The sequence below is a fragment of the Dendrobates tinctorius genome, unplaced genomic scaffold, assembly GCF_039654945.1.
Source record: "Dendrobates tinctorius isolate UK_male_01 unplaced genomic scaffold, ASM3965494v1 ptg000158l, whole genome shotgun sequence".
In the NCBI taxonomy this organism is placed as follows: Eukaryota; Metazoa; Chordata; class Amphibia; order Anura; family Dendrobatidae; genus Dendrobates; species Dendrobates tinctorius.
Genome location: NW_027361825.1, coordinates 32,457,408 through 32,474,208, shown reverse-complemented (window position 1 = coordinate 32,474,208; position 16,801 = coordinate 32,457,408). Strand labels below are relative to the sequence as shown.

General features: G+C 41.2%; 1 protein-coding gene across 1 annotated transcript in view; it reads right to left on the bottom strand.

Moving 5' to 3' along the window:
• Positions 1 to 747: 747 nt before the first annotated feature.
• Positions 748 to 16,801, bottom strand: part of LOC141052046 (cytochrome P450 2A3-like) — a 30,188-nt gene continuing 14,134 nt past the window's right edge. The window contains exons 3-9 of the mRNA XM_073549225.1: positions 12,022 to 12,171; positions 4,665 to 4,825; positions 4,404 to 4,580; positions 3,321 to 3,462; positions 2,757 to 2,944; positions 2,461 to 2,602; positions 748 to 1,104 (exon numbers count right to left, since the gene is read on the bottom strand). Coding sequence (XP_073405326.1) covers positions 923 to 1,104; positions 2,461 to 2,602; positions 2,757 to 2,944; positions 3,321 to 3,462; positions 4,404 to 4,580; positions 4,665 to 4,825; positions 12,022 to 12,171 — 1,142 coding nt within the window. The 3' untranslated portion in view covers positions 748 to 922. The remainder of the gene's footprint in view (positions 1,105 to 2,460; positions 2,603 to 2,756; positions 2,945 to 3,320; positions 3,463 to 4,403; positions 4,581 to 4,664; positions 4,826 to 12,021; positions 12,172 to 16,801) is intronic.

Below are 16,801 nucleotides of genomic sequence, written 5' to 3'. Positions count from 1 at the left end.
AACAGGTGAGCTGGCTTCACTCTTTCTTATACTGTACATATATGTCTAATCTGACCCTGCTTTGTTTAACCTATACAAGTCGTGATTCTGTCTGCTATGTAAAAACTGCACAGTCAGCCACTGTTCCAGTGGCTGTCCTGTCTGCCATCCAGAAGCTGCACAGTCTGAACTTGTCCAAGTGGCTGTCCAGTCAGCTATCCAAAAACTGCAAAGTAATAACCTGTACCAGCGACCGTCCTATCCTTTCTGGAATGCACAATCCAAATGAGCATCGCTCCTTGTAGTCAGTTACTACTGCTCCAGACACTGCCCTGAAGTGGCACCTGGCAGCTACCTGCTGCACAACCCTGACCTCACCATCACTTTTATAAGTTGATGCACATGGCAATAATTCCGAATGGCCATGTACAATTTACTGGGCCTCATGCTTTCTCTGTATATCGAAATATACCTCCCCAAACCCGTATATTCTCACTTAGAAGTAAAGTAAAAAAAAAATTCCCCAAAATATATCTTGTGATGAAGCCAGTATCAGACTAAACACACACATTATGAGTTCTATACAGAATTGATACATAATAAGCCTTCTACATGACGTATAAATCTTGGCCTTTAGATAATTCTTGGCTACTGTACTTCATGGCTGATCTATTTAGATTGACACATTGGTGCATTTATTTAAGAAAAAAATATATTTTAAGTAAAGTAAAACTTTTTTCATTACAATGCAATGTAATTTATGGGCTCTATGCATTTTTATACTGGTAGCTTTGTCATTTTTTGTATTCCATCTAGGATTTAAGAGTCAGCTTCTAAGAGTTAGCTTCTAAAATATAATTCTTGTAAATGCCCAATTTTCAATCTTATGAGTGCAAAAAGCGAAAATAAAAAAATAAATGTAGCAACAATAGTGTAAAAGGAATCAGCGTGGGATGAAGGCTAACTGGTAATAACGAGGAAAATTTCCAAATCCACTCAATAATGGTGTTAAGTCTATTTCTGCTATGTCCACAGGTGACCAGAGGCTGAAGTTCTGTAAAATCGTTGTGAAAAACAGAAAAAGCTCCATTCTTGCGAGACCTTCTCCAAGACAGATCCGTTTTCCTGGAGAGTAAAGAAATATTTGAGTAAATCAACTGTGCATTTTCTGACTCCAAAATATTAAGTTTTAGATCTCTTGCTAATGCAACAGTGCCAAAGATCAATGAATATCAGGGACAAGACTAGGGTTAGCCAGACCAGGGTGAAATGTTCCGTCTTTTTTACTAATTAGTGTTTCTCTCAAGAAGGAGGAGGAGAGCACCTTGTTACTGCTGGAGGATGTGATGGGAATTTTTCTGTTTTGTGTTAGCCGCATTGGAACAAAAGCTTCTTTTGTTATGCAATTTTGATTCAGTTTTTGGTTAGAGCTAATCAATTGTAAGTGGAAATGTTTCTCACACTTCACTAACTATAAATGATGTCAGATGCATTGAAATGAAACTATAGGATTTATTATGTAATTGAATTTTTGGTTGTGGGATTATTTCATATCATTAACAAGAGTAATACTAATATAAAGGTTATTTTTAAGTATTATCATCAAGATTAGTAATCTCATTGTATATATGCATGTTTCATAAGATGAATTGGAGAAAGGTAGTAAAATTATATAAAAAAGGATTTTAGAGAAAGATATTATTAAAAGTGTAGTAAGTGTTTTCAAACAATTTATTAGTTTAAAGAATTCTTCACCCATATTGCTATAAGAGCGGAGTAACACCAGGGATTGCTTCTCTAAGTTGCTTGAGATTTAATTTTATTTGATTTGTTTAACAGTTTTTGCCTATATCGTGACTTGATGGATGAACTTTCTATAGGAAGATAGATCTTGTCAAGCCTAGATAGGTCCACCAAGGTCTTCTGCGCTGTTATCTTCATAGTATCAAGTCAATGGGTTGCTGATCTTCCTCTTTGCCTTGTTCCTTTGATTCTTTCATCCATGATGTATTTTCCAGTGATTGCTCTCTTCATATGATGTGTCCAAAGTAGGCAAATCGTAGCCTGATGACCTTTGCTTCCAGTGACATGTCTGGCTTGATTTGTTCTAAAATTGATGTGTTTGGTTTTCTTGCCATCCAAGGTATTGATAATATCCTTGTCCAGCACCACATCAAAGGCGTCGATTCTATTCTGTGTTGTTTCTTTATTGTCCAAGTTTTGCATCTGTATGTTACCACAGAAAAGGCCAAACTATGTATGAGCCATGATGATTCATGTCTTTCTCACCAGTGAAATGTTTCTCCATTTGATGACCTTGTCCAGTGACTATATTGTTGTTTTGACCATAGATATTCTCATTGAGATACTGAATATAAATCCAGCCTGAATTAATAGTACTACCCTCAAAAACTTTACTGTTCATGATGATCAATTCTACTCTCACCAATGTTGCTTATCCCTCTAATATCATGCACTTACCTGATGAGAATGGCATGAATCCATCCTTCCGAATGAATTTGCCGTTATCATCTAAGAAATGTCCCGGATTGAACTGATTCGGGTATTTAAACTGTTTCGGATCTCGTAGAACAGAACTGAGCATTGGGTAGATGGTTGTGCCCTAGAAATAACAATCCAGTTACATAAATAGTGACTATCACAACCATCTATTCATCTCTATTTAATATCATTAGACTATTGAGATGTATTGTAGCTATTTCTTATCCACATCGACAAGCATCTATTACTGAGCACAGAGAACAGCACCAGTTTACCTGAGGAATATGAAAATCTCTAAACTTCAAGTCTCGGATCACTTTATGTGGGATTCCCATTGGAATGAGGTCAATGTATCTTTGAATTTCATGGATTACTGCATCCATATAGGGCATACAAGAACGATCCTCTACACATGGAGCCCTGTTCCTCCCAATCACTTTGTCAATCTCTTGATGGATTCGTTCTGTAATGATTGAAGAAAATTGGGGTATAAGCTTTAAGATTACTTGAAATAATTAAAGGCCATGGCAAGATTCTTCTTGAGTCACACTTCCAGTGTCATACACATCTGGTCCTCAAGGCATCTTCAGATCACCTTCATTAGCACTGAAATCCCCAGGCGTCTAACGCTGGGAGGGCTCTATGCAAGCACACAAAATGTCACTGAATTTTGATGTTATTGCATGCCCAGCAACGTTGTGCGCGCCTGTGCATAACTCCCCTAGACTCCATGAAAGCCAGAAGTCCAGTTCCACCCTGAAAAATCTGGAGATCTCAGTGCGAGCTTTAGAAATGGTCTGCTCATCTATACTGATTAGTATTTCAAGGACTTTACTAACCTTCAACATCTGGATTCTTGAGAAGAATCATCATTCCGTACCGCAGTGTTGTGCTGACAGTTTCTGTCCCAGCGCCAAACAAATCAAATGTGGTATTGACAATGCCTTCCATGTGAAACTCAGTATCAGGTATGCCTTTTTCCTGTGCAAACAAATGTAAATATTGAATAATAGATGCCTACAGGAAAAATTGCTTGAAAAATATATAATGTTAGAGAGCCCATACATATTTGATAAAACTTGAGTGAAATGGCCAAACTTGTCCATAACAAATGATTGTGGGCTGGTTTGGTGAAACTGATGATCGTTCATTTCGACCGACGACCACCCAATCATCGGCAAAAAAAATCCAATGCTTGCCGTTGTGGTCTGTGAAGTGTTTACAGCCATTGACAAATGATCGTTCATTCCACCACATAACTATTGGTCATTGGCCCATTTTTATTTTATATTTATGGTGACGTATATTGGACAATATAATCAGTATTCCCACGCATAGCTCAAGGCTGCCAACCATCTAGAAATTTGTGGTCAAGCCCTTAAAACTTATTTCCCTGTCACCAAAAATAAATTGATGCGTTTGTTACTTTGATGTAGTTGGAGACATTTTTTCTGATTACTATAACTGTAATTATCATTTACAGGGTACTGTGAACACTGCTAATGTTGTCATATTAGAATTATGTGCTGGAGACAAAAATAATTTATAATTTTAATGATGTAATATGGATTTTCAATGTTGGTTATCTTTGATTTTTGGTACGTGGTGAAAAAAAATTCAAGTTTGCAACACTGGCATAGCCTATATATGATTTAGACCAAGTAAAGTGCCCAAATTTTTGGGCACCAAACATTATTAGAAATCTTTACATTACCTAAGTTATATAAGACAAAGTCAAGGTTAGATTCTGCATTATCCTGGGCAACACTTTGTATATCAATATCTTGGTCAAGATTAGGAGAATCATTGGTGCTCTTTCCCAACTCCCAACATAAATACCTTAGTATCCAGAACTTGGTCCATGTGCCCATCCAGTGCTCCCTCACCCAGGTTCATATGTACAATCTAAGGATTGACCTTACCTGTTCCATCTTAATAAGGAAGCAGTCAATAAAATCCCGAGGATCATTGGGGTCCAATGTTTCCTTATGCATTTTCACACGTTTTGTAATATATTCTTGAATGCCATCAATGGCATTAAAAAGTTTATGATGAGGCCCTGGCATCTTTGCTAGAAGTTTTGGGTAGACATTGTACATCTGAAAGAAATTAATGTAGTAAAGTCATAGCATGTAACACTTTCCATTAACATATTTCAGGACTGCAAGTAAATCCTTCCTTACCTGTCCCCAAATGGAGCTAAAACCTTTAAAAATTTCATTCAGGAGGCCCAAAAGCTTCAGAAATTCTTTGTCCTCATATTCAAATCGATCTCCAAATACCACTGAACAGATGATATTAGAGACAGCTTTGGCAAAATAGAATGTTGGATCCATTGGTTGAGCTGTTACGGGAGAAGAGGCAATTATATTTGGAATTAATTTTGTTCTAGATTTTAAGGACTTGCAACAGGGTGTGTGATGGCTGCTATGAACAGAACATTACAGAATGGTAACAAAATATTCCAATCTGCAGAAAATGATAAGTAAAGGTTCCTCTTCTAGAAAATAAGTATTAGCAGAATAGCTATATGATAATGGTTTTTTGTGTGCTATTTTTTATTGCTGAATACCGAGATGATCCCTATCTTACCTTCTCGGTATTCAGCAATAAAAAATAGCTGTCAACTCACTCTCTAATTATAATAAGTTGGCTCTGCTCATTCTGTATCAGTTTACACAGCAAATCTTATAAGTGAGTTATAGAAAATAGGGTGTCTCAGATTAAAAGGGTTGTCCACTACTTTACAGATTGGGCATATCAATATAATACTGTAAGACAATGGTTTTGTTAAATACCTTGTGCAGTCCTAATTGCCTCTGAGCGGCACTATGCCAGTGGCTGAGTCTGGGTCACGTGGATCCCCAGGCTGCTGCCTCCGCTAATATCCGCTGACATCACGACAGGTTCCTGACTCTGGAACTTGTAGTGACATCAGCCAGGCGTGACCCAGCCTCCTCAGACTGCAGTCAGTCATCAAGAGTGACTGGGCTTTGGACGGTGCTGCGTCCGCACGTCACAGCTCCGTCACTCTGCAGCATCTGTCTCCTCTCCCCAGCTCTGCATCCACCCTGATGTGACCTCTCCTCATCAGCCTAGGTGCTTGCAATGTGTTACAATAAGATGCTTCAGATTGAAGGGAGAGGAAGGAGGGGTTTGGGTGTGTTTTGGAGTGGGTGTGCTAAGTACTGGCTTATAGGCCAGTGCAATTTATCATGAAACTTTAGAGCACAGGAAGTCAGGAGAAAGAAAGTTGTCGATTAACCCCATGTGAGCTGGAGCCAGCACTGAGGATGTGCTGCTAGAGCATGATAAAAGGTAATATTGCTAAAATAATCCCAGTGGATGTTTTGAGTGGCACATAACAGCAAGATTTAGGAAAAAAAAAAGTTATAGTACTGGACATCGTCTTTAAGTCTGTTTTAGTAGGGAATCTGGAAACTATTTCAAGTTTTTTTTACTTGCATAGTCATATAAAAATAGAATTACTTATTAACATATTATATCTACAGCTCTGGCAAAAAATAAGAGTTGCACAGTTTTATAAAAATCAGCTTCCTTACATGTCTGACAGCCATTCCATTCCAGTGTCAGTTAAATTCCAACCAGAGTGCACCTCATTCTACTTAATGTGCTTCTGATTAGGTGATCACCTGCACCAAATCTTATTTAACGAAGGAAAGTACAAAAAACACTGACTGCTGTGGTTTTCACAATCCTCTTGCAATAGGACAAGCTGGATGGCAAAACAAGTGCTTATAATATCCTAAAAGTAACAGGAATGAAAGCATAACTTTTAACCATGCCAAATGAGTTGAAAAGAAAAGTCTTGAGTGAGGAAAAGAAGGGCTCAATTCTGGCTTTACTAGCAGAGGGATACAGTGAGCATCATGTTGCCTCCATCAGTCCTTTACAGCAAGGTCAAGCAGCTGACATTGGGGACAACAAAGCTACAGACTGGCAGGGGGAGAAAATGACTCTCCACTGACCGGTATCACCGTCACCTTATTCGAATGTCACTCAGCGACTGCAGAATGACATCAAGTGACTAGAGTTGAGCGAAACGGGTCGGTCATATTCAAATGTCGCCGACTTTCGCTGAAGTTGGGCTTCATGAAACGAAACCCGACCATAGCATGAGGTCGGTCACGAGGTCGGTGACCAGAGCACCAAATTCACGTTTCAAATGATGCTTCCAGCGCCCTTTTTCAGCCAAAGATGGAGGACGCACACTGTGGGCAACGCAATGACATGGACATCGGTCATCAGCATCTTTGAGAAGGGCATGCAAATGATGGGCTTGCTTTGAGAGCATCACAGGGACTATAAAAGGGCGTGCATGCCAACCGCCATCTTACTTATGCCGATCTTAGCATAGGGAGAGCTGCTGCTGCTGCTGATTCTGTAGGGAGAGCGTTAGGCAGGGAAGAAGAACAAAAAAACTGCTTCTGCTGTTAGCGATTTCCACTGTACAACACAACAGTTTGTGTGCAGTGACAGGGGAGGCTATATTTTTTGTGCATCAGCTCTGTTGGTTTTTAGGCTGCCTTATAAGGCTCCCTGATAGCTGCATTGCTGTTTGCACACTGCTGTGCAAACTGCTTTTTTAAAAGCAAAAATACTTTTCTTCCTCTTTTCTGCACAGTTACCAAGCAATCATTTTTCCACACTTTTGTGTGCAGCAGTCCTGCTTATTAGGCTACCTGCTGCCATACTTGGACTGAGAGCATCATTGTCAGCCTCCTAAAATCTCTAGGGAGCTTCCAATTCTCCCCAATACTATATACACACCTTGTACTTTGTCATACACCAGCCAATTTCAGCCTGTTACATTGAGGTGTAATCTATAGTGGGCTGAGATAATAGTTCAGCCTCCTAAAATCTCTAGGGAGCTTCCAATTCTCCCCAATACTATATACACACCTTGTACTTTGTCATACACCAGCTAATTTCAGCCTGTTAAATTGAGGTGTAATCTATAGTGGGCCTGAGATAATAGTTCAGCCTCCTAAAATCTCTAGGGAGATTCAAATTCTCCCCAATACTATATACACCTTGTACCTTGTTTTACAGTACCATACAGCTGGTGGTATTTTGGGTACATTTTTCCAAAAATGAGGAAGTATGGTGGAAGAGGCCGTGGAAGTGGGCGGGGGTTGCCAGCTGATTCTGATGGTGGTGGGGGTGGTGGTGCATCTGCTGGTAGTGGCAAAAGCACAATAGCACCTAAGGCAGGAGGTGTTGAGCCTGCGTCATTGTCTGGCTCCATAAGGCCTCAAAGGCTCCCTTTTCTGGGAGTAGGTAAACTGCTTTTAAAGCCGGAGCTTCAGGAACAAGTTTTGGCTTACGTTGCTGACAAAGCCTCCAGCTCTATCGCCTCCTCTTCTGAAGTTTCAAAAAATGCAAGCACTGAGTCGTCAAGTGCTGGCTTCTGGTCAGGAAGAACCCCTTTCCTTGTGTTCTTCACCCCCACCCAAAGTGAATGATGCAGCAGGCCACACTTCAAATTAGTCTATGTAGCTCTTTCCCACATACCATGCCTGGGTTATCAAGTCAAATGGCGAATTCCCCAGTCCAAGATGAATCTGACATCGAGTGTGGGTGGCCAGCCAGGGCAGTGGGGTTAATCGGTACCGGGCCGTTGTCTCAGAGGGATGTGTCATGGTGGTGGTGACCCGGTCCGTGGGCATGGGCGTCCATGCAAAGGGGTGAATAATGTTTATAGGTGAATGATACGTGACGCCACCTGTGGTTTCTCATCAGATTGACCAGCGCTGCAGTGTCGCTTCTCTGGGAAAGATGTTGTGGTGCAGCTAAGATGTAGAAGCCCTGCACAGGTAGGGCTGTAGTCGCAGGGCAGATGAAAGAGTAGGTAGATGGTGTGCAGTGCAGGATGTAGCAGAGCCGTGCACCAGGCGCAGGAGAAAGATGTCAGACACAGTCGTGCAGTTCCTTTACCTGTACTTGGTATGTGCCGTACAGGACCCAGAGTACAGATGGAGAAGTTGGTCAGCCTGGAAGAATATTTGGAATTCTGTCTCTGCAGATAGGTAGTGTGGCCTCCGTTCTAGTGCTTATCTGAGGTACTCGCAGTACTGAGTTCACTGAAGTTCCCCCTGTTGACTCTCTTTTGAAACTTTCCTTTCTCATATGGCAGGCAGCCATAGCCTTTTCCTTCTGGCTCACACAAGTCGCTGCTGGGGCCTCTGAGCCTTAGTTGGGAACAGAGCATTTACAGCTGCTACTTCCTCCGGTTTCTGCTGCAGGACCGTCAGTGTTCCTACAAACTCGGAGACCGAAATCCGGACCATGCGTTCCAGCTAGGAGTGAGCCTTAACTCTGCTCATCCTCCAGCTCCCCTTCTCACATCCACACACTTCCCCTTCCCTTCACAGACTGCCCTAACTTCCCTCCTCCCAAACACAGAGAGCAGCTCCTGAGCAGTCAGGTTCAGAGCTCTCCTGCTGGCCTGGAGTGGGAACTGTGTTGTGTGTTGGTTTAACTGCTAGAGAGATCCTTCGTTGTTCCTAAGCATGACATCACACTCCCTAGGAGGACGGTAATGCCACTGTGGCGACCGTACTCCTGGGAGCCCCACAAGTGCACTGATGCCCAGCCACTGCTAGATGATTCTGCTGGTACATTGACCCAGACCACTACATTCCCCTCACACTCTACACAGCCAGAATCTGACCCTGATGAAACTCAGGTTCCCCTTCCCGCATACTATACCACCTTACACGGTGACAAAGAGGAAGATGCAGATGAAAGTGCAGGTTCCTTGAGCAGGTTGGGGGGCATAATCATGGGCGACGGCACTGGCACAGGGCCCCTCATAGTATGCTAAAGTGTCTGCCAGTGAGAGGGGAGGGAGGGCCCACCCGCCATCAGACACACCGCCGTACTATGAGGGGCCCTGTGCTAGTGCCGTCGCCAACGAGTGGGCCCCCCCTGCTTGCTCAGGATCACAGCACTTGCAAAGTTGAAATACTTACCTCTCCCTGCTCCACCGCCGTGACATCTTCCGCGTTTCCTGACAGTGACATTCTGGTCAGACAGCGCGATGACATCACGTCTGTACGCCCTCTGCCTAAACAGTCCAAGTGCAGTGAGATGGAAGATGGGGACGACGAGGAGTCCAGACTAGTACAGGGATTCCCTAGCGAGGAGACTTATTTAATTGTTTTAAAGGTTGGGAGCAATTTTTGGGGAGCACTATACTCTGGAGAATGATATATGGGGCCCACCATACAATGAAGCATTCCAAAGGTGGACATCAGATGCTGGAGCAGCATTTACAGGGCCCATTATACACTGGAGCATTAGAAATGGGGCCCATTATATATGGAGCATTATTTGGGCCCATAAGAGAGTGGAGCTTCTTCCATGGGGACCAACATATACAGTAGCATTATGTGGAGCTCATCATATTCTGTATGGAACATTGTATGGGACCAATGATTCTGTATGGAGAAATATATGGGCCTCATTACTCTGTATGGCGCACTATGCGGTGGCCATAATACTGTATGGAGTAATATACTGTCCGTTTTTGGAGCTATTGGAGAATTTAAAATGGATATCAGTCATGTGATGTAAGAAGTGAAGTATTTTTCATTGTACTATACCGCTGTTTCTCTGCCGTATCAGAGCATCATGAATTGTGGCGTGTGTTAAAGGAGCCCATTGACACTCTTTGGCCCAGGGCCCACGAAAATCTGGAGCCAGCCCTACCCCCCCACAATTTTAGCCAAATAACTCACAGTTTTCAATGCCTAACTATTATTATAAAGTAAATTAAGGTTGACAAGCTTAAGTAATAAGAATTGATGTTTTTGGCATTAAAATGGGCACTGTAGGTGTGTTTCCTGTCCTCCACTCACTGCCGATTTTTCTTCCCCTTTGACTTGCATTGGGTTTCGTGTTTCAGTCAGCCTTCTACTTTTCACGATAATCGGCCGATTTCATTCGACCAGACTTTTGCGAAAGTCGGGTTTCATTAAACCCGACTCGACCCAAAAAAAGGCAAAGTCGCTCATCTCTACAAGTGACCTACAAAAGGAATGGCAGATTGCAGTTGGGGTTAAGTGCATGGCAAGAAAATTTTTTAACAGGCTCCTAGAGGTAGGACTCAAGTCAAGTAAAGCTAGAAAAAAGCCTTTCACGAATGGGACCAAAGGAGTGCCAGGTTGAAGTTTGTCAAAGACCATAAGGATTGTACCACAGAGGCGTACAAGCCACAGTGTCTTGCACCCACTGTGAAATTTGGTGGAGGATCGGTGATGATCTGGGGATGCTTCAGCATGGCTGGAATTGGGCAGGTTAATCTTTGCAAAGGAAGTATGAATCAAGCCAGATACAAGGTTATCCTGGAAAAAAAATTGATTCCTTCTGCTCAGGCAATGGTCACCAACTCTGAGGACTGGATTTTCCAGCAGGACAATGCACCATGCCACACAGCTAGATCAATCAATGTGTGGATTAAAGACCACCACATCAAATCCCTGTCATGGCCAACCCAATCTCCAGACCTGAACCCCATTGAAAACCTTTGGAATGTAATCAATAGGAAGATGGATAGTCACAAGCCATCAAACAAAGAAGAACTGCTTAAATATTTGGACCAGGAGTGGCATAAGCAGTGTGAAAGACTGGTGGAAAGCATGTCAAGACGCATGAAAGCTGTGATTAAAAATCATGGTTATTCCACAAAATCTTGATTTCTGAACTCTTCCTGAGATAAAACATTAGTATTGTTGTTTCTAAATGATTAGGAACTTGTTTTCTTAGCATTATTTGATGTCTGCAAGCACTGCATTTTTTGTTATTTTGACCATTTCTCATTTTCTGAAACTGAATACAAAATTTAGTGCTTGGAAATTCGAAGACATGTTGTCAGTATTTTTAAAGAGTAAAAGAGCAATTTACATTTTACTAAAAAATATACAGTACCTATAAAGAGTAAAATCAGACAAACTGAAAATTTTGCAGTGGTCCTTAATTTTTGCCAGAGCTATATTTTAGAACACTTTTCTTCTAAAGCCTGTTTCACACATCCGTTTTTGACCATCAGTCAAAATCCGCCGTTTTGGAGGAAAAACGGATTCGCCATTTTCCTTGGCGGATCCGTTTTTTTCCCCATTGACTTGCATTATCGGCGGATTTTGACTGATGGTCGTCCGTTGCATCCGCATGTCAGCGGATCTGCCAAGATTTTGGCATCCGCTGACATCCCCGGACGGAGCATGCAGCTTTTTTTTGGCCGCGGATCCGCCATTCACTGATTTAACCCGCAATTCTGCCAGGCTGCCGGATGAAAATCTCTCTCTCTCGCTCTCCTTTTTTCCAGGCACGGTTCCTTTAAATTTTTACCATCGGCGGATCCGTACATCCGCCGATCCGCTGTCCCCCGTTTCTGTCAGTCCGCCTGCGGATCCGTTTTCTGCTATTTTGGCGGATTTAGACTGACAGAAAAAACTGATGTGTGAACAGGCCTAAGCATGTTTTCTTTAGTGGTGTATATTTTGATGTTGTTCTCACCGTTGCTCTTTCGGAATTCTTCCACAAGAAATTGGGCCTCTTCTTGAATTCTCTGTTCAATGCTTCTCTTACCCATTCCAAAGTTCCTTAATGTCATCAGAGAAAAACGGCGAAGCTGTCTCCAGCGCTCACCATTACTGCCTACCACCCCTAAAAAATTAGATAGTATTACTTATAGTAAATACAAGGACTTACAGAAAGTGTAAGAAAACAATAAAAGAGAATATTCCACCCTATATATTTCATAGCAGCTCTGAGATCTCTGACACTATGTCTCTGTACCCAGGATGCATTAGGAGCTGGGCTTGTTTGCCATTTTTCATAGCTGCAGTTCTGAATGAACAGATCGATTCAATCTCAACTTAAATATAGCATCCTCCAGCCACCTCACCTACTGGAATGGTGAAATGGAGCCTTATGTTTTCCACTGACATTTATACAGTAGCATATTTTGGGAATAGGCAAAAAATATGAAAACCATTATTTAAATGCAATGTGTCCTCAGAAAATTAAATATTGTTTAAATTAGGATGTTAAATGTATTTTTTTTTCCCATGTCACAATATCTACTAAAAACTAGGTTAGAAATTTAGCAATTTTCACACTTGCCACTTTGGATATCTTAGACTTTAATTTCCGATTGTTTCAGTAAATTCACATGTACATTAGCAGCAATAGAATCCCTTTGGCCCTATCACTTGCATTGAAGCATCTAATGAGCGTGTGCAAAGGTTATTGTGGGGGGAGGGGAATCAGGGAGGCTGCTATATCACATAATTTGAAGGTTGGATCATGTGTTATCAGTTGTGTATGGAGGTGTTACTTATCATTGTAATCCTGCACTTGATGATGATGATGAGCCTACAGAAAGCTATTACTGAAAGAATACTGAATTACTGAATTTCATGTGTCTAAAATAGCCCTTGTGGCTAGTGTAAAAATTACAAGGTTAGTTTTTTTTATACAGATTGTGAAATGAAAAATGTCTCATATATTTTTTAAGAAAAAGATTTAACTCAAAAACCTCTTTTTTCTTTTAAAAAAGGTAATTTTGTTATGGTACATTCCCTTTAATGTTTGCATTTAGAAGATAAAAAATCTGAATAACTTAGCTTAGTATTAATATTAAAAACAAACCCTGCTCCACTCATATTAACCCCTTCACTACCAAGGGTGGTTTGCACGTTAACTCCCGGGCCAATTTTTACAATTCTGACCACTGTCCTTTTATGAGGCCATAACTCTGGAACGTTTCCATGGATCCCGGTGATTCTGACACTTGCTTTCTCGTGACATATTTTACTTCATGTTAGTTGTAAAATTTCATTCATATAACTTGCGTTTATTTGTGAAAAAAATGGAAATTTGGCGAAAATGTTTAAAATTTCGCAATTTTAAAACTTTGAATTTTTATGCCCTTAAATCACAGAGATACGGCACACAAAAAACTTAATAAATAACATTTCCCACATGTTTACTTCACATCAGCACAATTTTGGAACCAAAATTTTTTTTTGTTAGGAAGTTATAAGGGTTAAAAGTTGACCAGCAATTTCTCATTTTTGCAACACCATTTTATTTTTATGGACCACATCACATTTGAAGTCACTTTGAAGGGTCAAAATGATAGAAAATACCCAAAAGTGACACCATTCTAAAAACTGCACCCCTTAAGGTGCTCAAAACCACATTCAAGGAGCTTATTAATCCTTCAGGTGCTTCACAGGAATTTTTTGAATATTTAAAAAAAATGAACATTTAACTTTTTTCACAAAAAAATACTTCAGGTTCAATTTTTTTTATTTTACCAAGGGTAACAGGAGAAATTGGACTGCAAAATTTATTGTGCAATTTGTCCTGAGTACGCTGATACCTGATATGTGGGGGGGAACCACTGTTTCGGCGCATGGCAGAGATCAGAAGGGAAGGAGCGCCGTTTGACTTTTGCAATGCAAAATTGGCTGGAATTCAGATTGGACGCCATGTCACGTTTGGAGAGCCCCTGATGTATCTAAACAGTAGAAACCCCCCACAAGTGACCCCATTTTGGAAACTAGACCCCCCAAGGAACTTATCTAGATATGTGGTGAGAACTTTGCACCCACAAGGGCTTCACAGAAGTTTATAACGTACAGCGGTACAATCAAAAAATCATATTTTTTCCACAAAAAGATTTTTTCACCCCCAATTTTTATTTTTCCAAGGGTGACAGGACCCTAAAAGTTATTGTGCAATTTGTCCTGAGTACGCTGATACCCCACATGCGGGGGTAAACCACTATTTGGGCGCATGGCAGAGCTCGGAAGGGAAGCAGAGCCATTTGACTATTTTGGCTGGAATTGAGATCGGACACCATGTCGCGTTTGCAAAGCCCCTGATGTACCAAAACTGTGGAATCCCCCTACAAATGACCCCATTTTGGAAACTTGCCCCCCAATGATCTTATCTTGATGTGTGGTGAGAACTTTGAACCCCGAAGTGCTTCACAGAAGTTTATAACGCCCATGCGTGAAAATATAAAAATCATATTTTTTTTCCACAAAAATTATATTTTTGCCCCCAATTTTTTATTTTCCTAAGGACAACAGGAGAAATAGGACCCCAAAAGTTGTTTTGCAAATTGTCCTGAGTAGGCTGATACCCCATATGAGGGGGTAAAACACTGTTTGGGTGCATGGCAGAGCTTGGAAGGGAAGGAGCACCATTTGACTTTTTCAACGCAGAATTGGCTGGAATTGAGATCAGACGCCATGTTGCGTTTGGAGAGCACCTGATGTGCGCAAATAGTGGAAACCCCCAATTCTAACACCAACCCTAACCCCAACACACCCCTAACCCTAACCCCAACACACCCCTAACCCTAACCCTAACCCTAGCCCTAACCCCAATGGGAACATGGAAATAAATACATTTTTTTAATTTTATTATTTTTCCCTAACTAAGGAGGTGATAACGGGGGGTTTGATTTACTATTTATAGCGGTATTTATATTTGGCAGCTGTCACACGCTAAAAGACGCTTTTTATTGTAAAAATAGTTTTTGCATCACCACATATTGAGAGCTATAATTTTTCCATATTTTGACCCACCGAGTCATTTGAGGTCTTATTTTTTGCGGGATGAGTTGACGTTTTTTTTGGTACCATGTTCGGGGCATGTGACATTTTTTGATCGCTTTTTATTTCGTTTTTTGGGACGCAGAATTTACAAAAAACAGAGTTTCATGAATTTCTTTTGGGTAGTGCGTTTACGCCGTTCCGCGTGCAATAAAATTGATAAAGCGGTTTTCTTCCTCGGGTCAGTACGGTTACAGCGATACCTCATTTAGGTCTTTTTTTATGTTTTGGTGCTTTTATGCAATGAAAACAATTTTATATAAAAAATAATTATTTTTGCATCTCTTTATTCTGCGAGCTATAACTTTTTTATTTTTTCGCTGATGATGCTGTATGATGGCTATTTTTTTGCGGGACAAGATGACGTTTTCAGCGGTACCATGGATATTTATATGCGTCTTTTTGACAGCGCGTTATTGCACTTTTTGTTCGGCGGTATGATAATAAATCATTATTTTTTGCTTCGTTTATTTTTATTTTTTAAGGGGTTCGCTTAAGGGGTTAACTAATGGGACAGTTTTATAGGGCGGGTTGTTACGGACGCGGCGATACCAAATATGTGTACTTTTATTGTTTTTTTTTATTTCCAAAAAATGAATTTATTGGGGAATATATATATATTTTTTTATTTATTTAGCGATTTTTTAAAAATTATTTTTACACATTTTTTTTAAATTTTCTTTTTACTTTATTACAATGTCCCGGGGGGAACATAACTTTCATGTGACAGATCGCTGATCTGTCACAGGCACTGCACAGACTTCCTCATGCCTGCGCTCTGCGGGCAGTGAGGAAGCCAGCTTCCTGCAGGCACCGGGAGGTCCCCGCCACCATATTGGATCCGGGGACCTGCAGGAAAGGAGCCCCCCGCAGCAGCGCTGCACATTGCGCTACCGTGGGGGGATCAGGGAAGCACGGAGGGAGCCCCCTCCCTGCCGATGCTTCCCCTTAACCCCCGTTACACTGCGATCGTGTTTGATCGCGGTGTGCAAGGGGTTAACGTGTCGGGGGTGGTCCGTGACCGCCCCTGACACATTGTGCCGAGTGTCAGCTGTGATAATCAGCTGACACTCGGCCGCGATCAGCGGCGCTCACCACGTGGGCGCCGCTGATCGCACTAGACGTACTATTCCATCCTTGGGACTTAGGTCCCAGGTCACATGGACGGAATAGTACATCCATTGTAGGAAAGGGGTTAAATGTAAAAGCCAAATTGCAACTTCATGATAACCTTAATCAAATAAGTATCTACCTGTGATCGAGCAGAGCAGTCACTTTCAATTGCAAGGCTCAATTTAATAGGAATTGACCAGTTAAAGAATATTTGTCACTTCCCATTTAAAGAAGTCTCAGTAATTCTTTTTGCATCAACCCTCCGAATTATATAGTCGAAATAGTATAAGTGTATTAAAATATTTACAGATTTCAGTCTTCCCCCACATTCTCTGTGAATCGGTTAATCTGTTTTCAGGTCACATGGGCCATAAGAGTAGTTGGATGAAGTGATGGATGTACAAGCGTCCTGCTATGTGTAGTTATATACTGAGATAGAACTGACACCTGAACCACCTGCAAGGATTATCAGACACTATCTATATACCATAAACCTAAAAAGCCTTAGGCAATAATACGGATGCCCATATGCAATAGCAACCTATAAAGAA